Raw genomic sequence first — 10601 nt, 5'->3', positions numbered from 1 at the left:
CACGGACATGCACACACACACACACACGGACATGCACACACACACACACACGGACATGCACACACACACACGGACATGCACACACACACACGGACATGCACACACACACACACGGACATGCACACACACACACACGGACATGCACACACACACACACGGACATGCACACACACACACACGGACATGCACACACACACACACGGACATGCACACACACACACACGGACATGCACACACACACACACGGACATGCACACACACGGACATGCACACACACACACACACACGGACATGCACACACACACACACACGGACATGCACACACACACACACACACACACGGACATGCACACACACACACACATGCACACACACGGACATGCACACACACACACGCGGACATGCACACACACACACACGGACATGCACACACACACACACGGACATGCACACACACACACACGGACATGCACACACACACACACACACACGCACACACGGACATGCACACACACACACACACACACACACACACGGACATGCACACACACACACACACACACGGACATGCACACACACACACACGGACATGCACACACACACACACGGACATGCACACACACACACACACACACACGGACATGCACACACACACACACACACACACGGACATGCACACACACACACACACACGGACATGCACACACACACACGGACATGCACACACACACACACACGGACATGCACACACACACGGACATGCACACACACACGGACATGCACACACACACGGACATGCACACACACACGGACATGCACACACACACGGACACGCACACACACACGCACACGCACACACACACGGACATGCACACACACACACACACACGGACATGCACACACACACACACACACAAACATGCACACACACAAACGGACATGCACACACACACGGACATGCGCACACACACACACACACGGACATGCACACACACACACACGGACATGCACACACACACACACGGACATGCACACACACACACACGGACATGCACACACACACACACGGACATGCACACACACACACACGGACATGCACACACACACACACGGACATGCACACACACACACACACGGACATGCACACACACACACACACGGACATGCACACACACACACACACGGACATGCACACACACACGGACATGCACACACACACGGACATGCACACACACACGGACATGCACACACACACGGACATGCACACACACACGGACACGCACACACACACGGACACGCACACACACACACACACGGACATGCACACACACACACACACACGGACATGCACACACACACACACACACACACACAAACATGCACACACACAAACGGACATGCACACACACACGGACATGCGCACACACACACACACACGGACATGCACACACACACACACGGACATGCACACACACACACACGGACATGCACACACACACACACGGACATGCACACACACACACACGGACATGCACACACACACACACGGACATGCACACACACACACGGACATGCACACACACACACACACACACACACAAACATGCACACACACAAACGGACATGCACACACACACGGACATGCGCACACACACACACACACGGACATGCACACACACACACACGGACATGCACACACACACACACGGACATGCACACACACACACACGGACATGCACACACACACACACGGACATGCACACACACACACACGGACATGCACACACACACACGGACATGCACACACACACACACGGACATGCACACACACACACACGGACATGCACACACACACGGACATGCACACACACGGACATGCACACACACGGACATGCACACACACGGACATGCACACACACACACGGACATGCACACACACACACGGACATGCACACACACACACGGACATGCACACACACACACACACGAAACTGACCGATGTGACTTCCTCTGAGCTCGTATTTTAGCCATCGTCTCTGAAACACTGTGCTGTGACTCGTCGCTGCTCTTCACCTCCGGACTCGGACCTTCTGTCCAATCTGATTATTCAAAAATGAAAAATTCCAATTTTATTTCACATTTTTATTTTTTATCACATAAAAAATCATACACAGTACGACATGTAGTGAAATGCTTTTTTTTTGATCGTCCTTGTTTCAAGAGAAAGAACAACAGGATGAATTTGTGTATAGACAAAAAAAAAATTTAGGGATATAAATAAAATAAAGATTTAAAGTATAAAACTAACACAATAATAGCAATATTAAAAATATGATAAATTACAAAAATGCAATAAGATATCAGATATGCATATCTTTGCATATATATATATATATATATATATATATATATATATATAATGTTACATCTCTTTAAATGTCTTTATAAAGACATTTAATAAACAGTGAATTGTCTTCATTGTACTTTATTTATTGTACTTTATTGTACTTTACAAGCCTTGAATCTGATCCTCATGTTTAAATGAGAACTTCCTCTGGACTGCAGTTGACTTTATGCTTTCAGTTGGAATGGTAACATCATTATGGTCACTGATGTGTTACCCTGACATCCAGCTGTGTTGAACTCACCGTCTGTGGACTGGCTGCTGACGGACTGCACGTCAGCTCGGAGGTCATGCAGCGAACGCCTGCAAACTCAGATAACAGACATAAACATCAGTAACATCGTCATCACGAAGAAATCTGATAAAAATGAAGCCTGAATATAGAAATACAGAATAACATAAGAGGGTTTTTAACGTCCGCACCTCTTTCTCGCAGATCCGCTCGCTTCAGGTGCACCGTCCTCTGAGGCTTTACGCTTCACCGTGTTCGGAGACTGAGGTGTGGGACTGAGAGAAGGTCCTGGAATTTACATCCATGAGCATTAAACTTCTCTCACAAAACACAAATCCACAACTGCTGCTGGAATTTCATCTGGAAAACAATCTGGCTCTCTACCGCGAGCCTGAGTACTTCAGACTTCCATTAAACCAGCAAGAATTTAACTAACTAACTAACAAACAGAAAGAACAATGCAGTGTCCATTTTTACACCAGAATGTCTAACAGTGGAGAGGCTCAGTGTCTGATGATCAGCGTGTCAGGTGACGCTGCTGTTGTACCTGAGGGAGCATCTAAGGACAGAGAGGGGCCGGTGTGTGTGCGGCTGGGCTTCAGTTTAGAAAAAGCATCCACGAATATCTCTAAAAAGAAACATGGGTGTTAAACAAAAGCAAAAAATAACATTCTAGTTTTTGAGACAGATGCTAGCCGTCACCTCCGACGCTCCTCCTCCTCTGTCGGCACAGGCTACTGTACACACCAAGTCTGGCTCGCTTGTTCAGTAAAGCTCCCTCTAGTGGTGGGGTGGAATCACTCGCCTCCGTCGCTCCCGGTCTGTCCAGTATGAACAAGGGCACGACTCCTTAGAAAAACACTGTACGTTAATTAAATAAATACAGAGAAGCGTTTATATATCTGTGGAATAAAGAGCAGATTCAATAATCAGCTGGAGGTTTAACCGATGCGCTCAGCGTGTATGATGAGGGTCCTGATGGCTGCAGCCTGCTGCTCGAGCTGCTTCTCGGTGAGGAGGGTGAGGCGACACGACTGAGGTGAACACGGCAGCAGGTTAGGAGCCATGACCAGGGCTAAACTGCTCACCTCCATCCTGTTTTCATCACATCTGGACACACACACACATACACACTGTGTTATCCATCATCACTGCGATATTAAAAGTAGCTGCAAGATCGTACCTGTGTGCGACGCGTCTGAGGAAGCTGCAGATGTAGCGCAGGGTGCGAGTGTGTATCGGAGGGAGCAGAGACGTGAGCAGTAGGGTGGCTCTCTCGCTCGAACCCCCCTCCAGAGTCTGGGCGTGGCACAGCGCCACCTGGAGCTCACCTGCGATCAGAGGGTCAGGAAGTTCACGCAGGAACTGTTTCAGCACTGACGCCACGTCACATGGCTGCAGCAAAGCATCATGGGGAGGCAGGAAGACCCGGTTGCCCTTCTCCAGTTCCGACTACCAGACCAAATGAGGGAAGAAGTCACTTGGCTGGTTGCTCATCATGATCTGGACCAACAGTGCAAGTCTCCCACTCAACATTCTACATACTGCTTATATTTATCATGGAAATAAAAATTAATTATATAAACATTAAGCAGCAATTAGACGGATCACAGTAATATCTCCTCTATTAGAGCTGCTTTAAATCAAAAGGTCTTCAGGTTCATGAAAAACGCTCTCTCACTCAGGTGATTACAAACTACGCTGAACCTCATCATTACTGATATATGATGGACAGTTCAGGTTTCAGATGAACTCAGTTTTACCCTCAGAGCTCGGATGCGACCGAGAGAACCGGTCTTCCTGAAAATCCCCTCAGTGTGGATGTGCTGAGATAAAAACTCACATGCCTCCACCAAGAACCTGAAAAACAAAACGCAAATCCATCAGCATCCATACACCGAGCAGACGTCTCAGTAAACAGAGACAAACGTGAACCTACAGCGGCACAGAGCCGTCCACTTCAGCCACATGACACTGAGGGAGAAGCTGCAGATCTCGACCAAAAGCAAAGTGCTGCTGTGGAGTCTCCTACCAGGGAAAGGTCAAAGGTCAGTCATGTGGATAGAGAACTTATATGCTTCACACACATTTGGTTAAATGGTTACATGGTCAACATTAGAGCTGTGACAAGCACAAAGACCCATTTATATTTACAGAACATACAATACAAATCATTCACACCTTTATAAACACACACACACACACACACAGGTTTCCTCCTCAGATTGGTATTTCTGTTCACCTTCTCAATGTTCTGTGAAGCTCGTGAAGCTTTCTCACAATCATCTGGACCCAGATAATGTCCCACTGTGTGCAGTGTGTGTGTGTGTGTGTGTGTGTTTATGTGTGTATTTGGGGAAATGAAAGCCTTAAGATGAAACACAAGACTTGAGTGTGGAAGTGAGGACACCGGACTGAGCTCTGTTCTACCTGCTCAGGTGTTTTCTCTCCGTGCAGGAAGCTCTTCCAGTTCCTCACGCGCACACCGATGGCTTTCAGCGCGCGCACCACCGCCAGCACGCGCGATCGCTCCTCCGGTATAGCAGGCATAGCCAAACCCGCGCTGTTTACAATTCAAAGCCGACACGAGACAAACCGGAAATGCGGCTTAATTGCTAGCCCAGATCCCTGCTCGAGCCCATCGGGACGTTACCACGTGACTGGTTGGATTTCCGGTCACCTGAGCGCTCGACTTGTCTCTCCATGATACAATCTATTTGGGGTGACATTACTAGTCCAGAGCGCCCTCTTGTGGACAATTTCCTGTAACTGACCAATTAGAGAGAAACAATTTAATCACGTGGATTTCTCTCACCGCTCAAAAATTAAACAAATTAACCAAACGTTTGGAAAAATAAACATTTTGATTTTTTTCACTAGTTTTTCCAGCCTTATTTAAGGATACAATGGCAATTGCGTTATGTGGGGATTTATTAAAGTACATCAATTAATGTACATTCCTCTGAGATGACTGGCTAACCAATCAGAGACGAGCTTTCTACTTCTGCGCTTTAATTCTTCTTTTTTTCATAAGTTTCCTTGTGATTATTTTACAGATTTCACTCAAACTGAACTGTTATGATGAATTGTTCATTTTTCTGTATTCCTTCTTCAGGAAGAGCTCTTTCCTCGTCAGTGTGGTGTTAAATCGCAGGATTTTAGTGGACTAGTGATCTATGGTTCGGGGCTTGTTTAGTGAACCGACTCGTATTTCTGAAGAGTGATTCATGTTGAAAAGAAGAACGTTTCTTCAGTATATTGTACAAAAATAACATATAGTTGATTTTGTGTCGCCAATTTATCACCTATGGTGCAGTCAGGACGAATTCTGTGAAGCTAATCAACACCTGAGTCATTTGGCACAGCAGGATGATTCCGAGTCGGTTCCGGTAAAGAATGAACCGAGCAGTGAGTCATTTGTGAAATGAGAGTGGAGGAGTCGACTGATCTCTGATAAAAGAAAAAAAAAAGAGTCAGGCTGTAACCCTAAACAGGACATCAGTCTGATCTCAGTGAATTATAAAACACTAAACGGATCATTCAGAATAAATGTTCTCTTTATTATACAACACTTTCATTACTGCATTTACACTAAAGCAGTGAGGTGTGTGTGATGAATATTACTGCACTGTACAGTCATTGATTAGTTCTCTTAATATTTTTTTATTTGATTTAAACTGGATCAATACAGACATTTAATCAGCACATCATGATCAGTGTCTGCACAGACAGAAATGTAAAAAACACGTGTGTGCATGAAGTTGGAGATGCAGACTGTTTATTGATGATCCGAGTCGCAGCTCTTCAGTCAGGAGGAAAATCAGATGCCATGTCACAAATTTTGATTTTTTTTTTTTTATAAATAGAGACTTTTGGTGTACAGAGTTTCAGACGCTCACAGCTTCAAGTTGGCCACAAAATCTTCTCCTTTCTTGATGGAACCCTTGAGCTCAGCCAGAGCTTCAGACACGAGCTTCTCCTCGAATGCAGAGAGCTTCCCCAGACCCAGGTTCTTCTCAATGCCGTTTTTCTGAAACACACAGAAGAGGAGAGGAAGTTTAATTGTGTCTTTCTCTTTACGCCTGCTGAGTGAGGATCAGGTGTGTGTGTGTGTGTGTGTCATACCCCGAGCAGCAGAGGCGTGGAGAAGTATTTACACTCGGTCTCCTCTGATCGCACAAATGCACACTCCACCACTCCCTCTTTCCCGTTCATGGCATCAAGGAGAGAGAAAGTAAAGCGAGCCCCAGCGTAGGCCATCGACAGGGTGGCAGAACCTGAAATGTGCATGCGCACACACACAGACATCAATATCCCTATGGAATCCCTAAACAGCCCGCATCTCCCAGTCGGTCATGACCTACTCGTATAAATAACTAAGAAAAGAAAGCAGGAAAATACACTGAAAGTTGAGATTTCATTTCTATGATAACTAGATTATGTCTGTGTCTTTAGTGGAACTGGAATCTGCTTTAAATTATAAATATAATAAAAAATATTTACTTATTGTGACTGTAGTAAGTAACAAAACGCCATTTTGTTCAAAGTGTTTTCCTCATACAGTCAGTAAAAAATGTCGACAATTACAGTTACAACAATGCAGTATCTAAAAGCTACAAAATGCTGGAGTTTTAAAAGCTGAGGTTCTGCTGAAAGTGAAGAGAGAACATCCGAGGTAGTGGGAACAAATCACAAGATTTTGTTTGGCCCGAGTGGAAAAGTTGGTCTGCAGATAACCACGAGCTATGTTGATGTAAATGTTGTTGCAGGAGACACACTACAGTGCTGTATCTATACAATTAACACAGAGAACAAATGAAAAATTAAGTGAATGAATCTGTACCTGCTCCAGCCTTGGCCTTCACCACCTCAGTTCCTGCCTCCTGAATTCTCTCAGTCAAAGCCGAAAGCTGATCGGCAGGAAACTCCACCTTTGGAGTGCACTACATGGGGCAAACACAACACCAATCAGATCTAATCGACACAGTGAAATAAACACCAACATGCCTACAGCACTGATCACAGAGATTCACTGAGAAAGCATCTTCCAACAGCCAGTGTTTAATGTTAAATTAGTAAAGCTAGGTTGATGTCTTAAAACAAATAGTATACAACATATTGAAGTTGGTTACTGAAGTGCTACTTGGCCATTGCTTGTATAACAATTTTGGTTTTTAGGGTGATTGCTATGGTGTTAGATAAACAAGTGGGAAATGATTGTAATGAAACTCAGCTGGTTGCTTTCGATTTGGTTGTTACTACATGCAGAAGTCACCAGGGTTTTCTTTATTTTCTAATTACCTGTGAAATCAGAGGGATGATGGTTTTGCCAGCATGACCTCCAATAACAGGCACATTGACACGAGCTGGATCGAGACCCTGCAGACAAACAAGAATGTTTAATGATCTTAAAACATCTTTAAAACACTAATCATAAAATTCAGGTCTGTGTTTAGCGCCCATCACGACATGTGACTGACTTTGAGGTCAGCAACGAAGGTGTTTGCTCTGACAATGTCCAGCGTGGTGACTCCAAACACTCTGTTAGGGTTGAAAACACCGTACTTCTTCAACACCTCTGCAGTGATGGGGATGGTGGAGTTCACCTGAAAAACACCACACCTCTGTTTAACACCTCTACAGCGACAGAAGAACTCATTCATTCACACACACAAACTTAATAATTATTACTCCTTAGAGCCGTGTGTAATTATCATCCTTAATTGTGTCCGTGTTATCTTACATTTATTCAACTCCGCAATTGTGCTGAACTGTGCTGTAGTGTTTGTGGAGCATTTCCTCACTACAGCGGTAAGCAAGAGGACTGATTAAGTTGTATGATATATAAATAAAATAAAAAGGTTCCTCACAGGATTTGCGATGATGCAGATCATGGCCTCAGGGCAGTTACGGGCACATGCGTCAACCAGAGTGGCCACGATGGTGGCGTTTGTGTTAAACAGATCATCACGTGTCATACCTGTGAAACACACGAACACACCGTATTAACAGAGAAGGAGAAACTGTAGAATGTCCAGGTGAACAGAGAACTGTTTATTCCTGCAGATGTGCAAAACTGCACCACTGTACAAACAAGAGGAGGAACTGATGGAAGAAGATGAAAAAGACTACAGGCACATAGTATAAAAGTAGTAAGAAGAAACAGGAAATTAACAGTCTTTGAACACAAGAAATTTAGTATTTAAACTGACTATAAAATCCAATGTTTGGTTAGTTGGTTTCATAAACAAGACAAGACTCAGTGTCTTTGGTATTACACCAGTATAACTAATCAAAAAAAAACACACCAGGTTTACGGGGAACTCCGGCAGGAATAACCACCACTTCACATCCTTTTAGAGCCGCACCCAGCTGATCAGCTCCAATATAACCTACACACACACACCCATATTATTAGCCTATGACACAGCTGTTAAATCATTCTGAATAAATCTTGAGTCGATGTCATTAAATGTTGAATTAATAAACATCAGAATGTCATATTTCTATATTTCCTGTACCCGTGACCTTGGCTCTAGTCTCGATGTGGCTGAGGTCTGCGGCGACTCCGGGAGTGTGAGCGATATCGTACAGAGACAACTCGCTCACCAAAGGACTGTTCTTCAGCAGGAGGGAGAGCGGCTGTCCGATTCCACCCGATGCTCCCAAAACCGCCACCTTTGCATTATTCTACAGGGAAATAAAAATATCCAGTATTCAGACAACTGTTAGACGTTACCCGGCAGTGGTTCTCTCCGTCTCACCTCAGCGTGCTGCAAACCGAAACCTCACGGTGTCGTATTTGTGTGTGTTAACCTTTTGACCTTTACAGTCTGACAGTTTGCCCGTGAGTTGGATTAATCCCAGTACGACTTGAACGGGGTTAAGGTGAGACCAGATCATCTCCTAACACTGATTATATTAATAAAGACACAGTGAGAGACGTGAAATGTTCAATATTTTCCTAAATGAATACATTAGTGTTTAATCATTTCATGTCTTTATAGTCAGTAACTAGAAACTGTGCTGAAATACCAATCTCTTCCTGTCCTTAAGAAGATCTCCTACATAAACTCAACTCCACACAATCTGCAATGTATTTATTAAAACAAACCTCCCTTCAGTTTGCCATTAACATGTTAATAAGAAGCCAAATAAACATCCAAACCTTTGTGTGAATTCGGTGTCTAAAATAATCCTTAAAAATTAATTGTAGAAGGTGCAATTTGAGGTTTAAACTTTAATAAGGACCGAAAAAAAGGAGCTCTAAATAGCACTTTACTTCTTTTTTTTAATGAATTATATTAAAACAGAGTTAGTTAATTCCTCTGTGTGAAGTTTATTTAGATATAAAACACAGATCTAAAGATGCTGCATTCACCTCTGCAGCTCAGCCATCGATGAGGAAATGTCAAGCTAGCACAGCATGCTAATCTACGCAACTTTACAGCTAACAGCTACATACCAGTCAGCATGGTCATCATTAAAAAATTACATTTTAAACAATGCTAAATATATATATACACGACTGTAAAATGTCTGTGTTGAACCACCCAACATTAGTACCTTAGAGACTGCTAGCCACACAGCTAACTCTCACCACCATGGAGGTGACGTTCATAACTAAGCACGCGCCTTATCCCATCCTCACGATCTCGGTTAAATGTGTGATTTCTTTTACCTGAGCAGTTGTAGATAAACAGCGCGCGAGGCTGGCGGAAGGTCTGGCGATCCGTGAAAACATTTTTGCTGTGTTCACCTTGTGTGTGTCTGTCTATATAAAAAATAAAATGGATCCTCAGAGTCCCTCCTGATTCACTGTGACTCCAACGTCCTCCAGCCGGGTCGAGAACAAGACAGCGGCGCAACCGAACCACGAGCTCGGAAAAAAAGCTGAAAACACGAGATATGATTGGTTAAAAGGAGTGTCAATCTTAATTTCTGGAGACAACTCGTGGCGATTGG

At 44.2% G+C, this 10601-nt stretch overlaps 2 protein-coding genes across 2 annotated transcripts in view; both read right to left on the bottom strand.

The window, feature by feature from the left end:
* The window catches only part of zgc:153345 (uncharacterized protein LOC566129 homolog), a 10775-nt gene extending 5350 nt beyond the window's left edge, over positions 1-5425 (bottom strand). Inside the window, exons 1-10 of the mRNA XM_058411386.1 lie at positions 5067-5425; positions 4576-4664; positions 4400-4496; positions 3820-4088; positions 3583-3746; positions 3339-3485; positions 3184-3264; positions 2828-2924; positions 2649-2707; positions 1997-2099 (exon numbers count right to left, since the gene is read on the bottom strand). Coding sequence (XP_058267369.1) covers positions 1997-2099; positions 2649-2707; positions 2828-2924; positions 3184-3264; positions 3339-3485; positions 3583-3746; positions 3820-4088; positions 4400-4496; positions 4576-4664; positions 5067-5186 — 1226 coding nt within the window. The 5' untranslated portion in view covers positions 5187-5425. The remainder of the gene's footprint in view (positions 1-1996; positions 2100-2648; positions 2708-2827; positions 2925-3183; positions 3265-3338; positions 3486-3582; positions 3747-3819; positions 4089-4399; positions 4497-4575; positions 4665-5066) is intronic.
* A 750-nt stretch (positions 5426-6175) lies between these two features.
* Positions 6176-10508, bottom strand: mdh2 (malate dehydrogenase 2, NAD (mitochondrial)). The gene is made up of 9 exons (XM_058412220.1): positions 10318-10508; positions 9158-9326; positions 8945-9028; positions 8507-8616; positions 8117-8242; positions 7938-8015; positions 7480-7579; positions 6762-6913; positions 6176-6666 (listed from the first exon to the last, which is right to left on the bottom strand). Exons 1-9 carry the CDS (start codon positions 10378-10380, stop codon positions 6532-6534), a joined length of 1017 nt encoding a protein of 338 aa, XP_058268203.1. The 5' UTR covers positions 10381-10508; the 3' UTR covers positions 6176-6531.
* Between the last annotated feature and the right edge of the window lie 93 nt (positions 10509-10601).

The sequence above is a fragment of the Hemibagrus wyckioides genome, linkage group LG16 (genome assembly GCF_019097595.1).
Source record: "Hemibagrus wyckioides isolate EC202008001 linkage group LG16, SWU_Hwy_1.0, whole genome shotgun sequence".
NCBI classification, from domain to species: domain Eukaryota; kingdom Metazoa; phylum Chordata; class Actinopteri; order Siluriformes; family Bagridae; genus Hemibagrus; species Hemibagrus wyckioides.
This window is presented reverse-complemented; position numbering and strand designations above follow the sequence as displayed.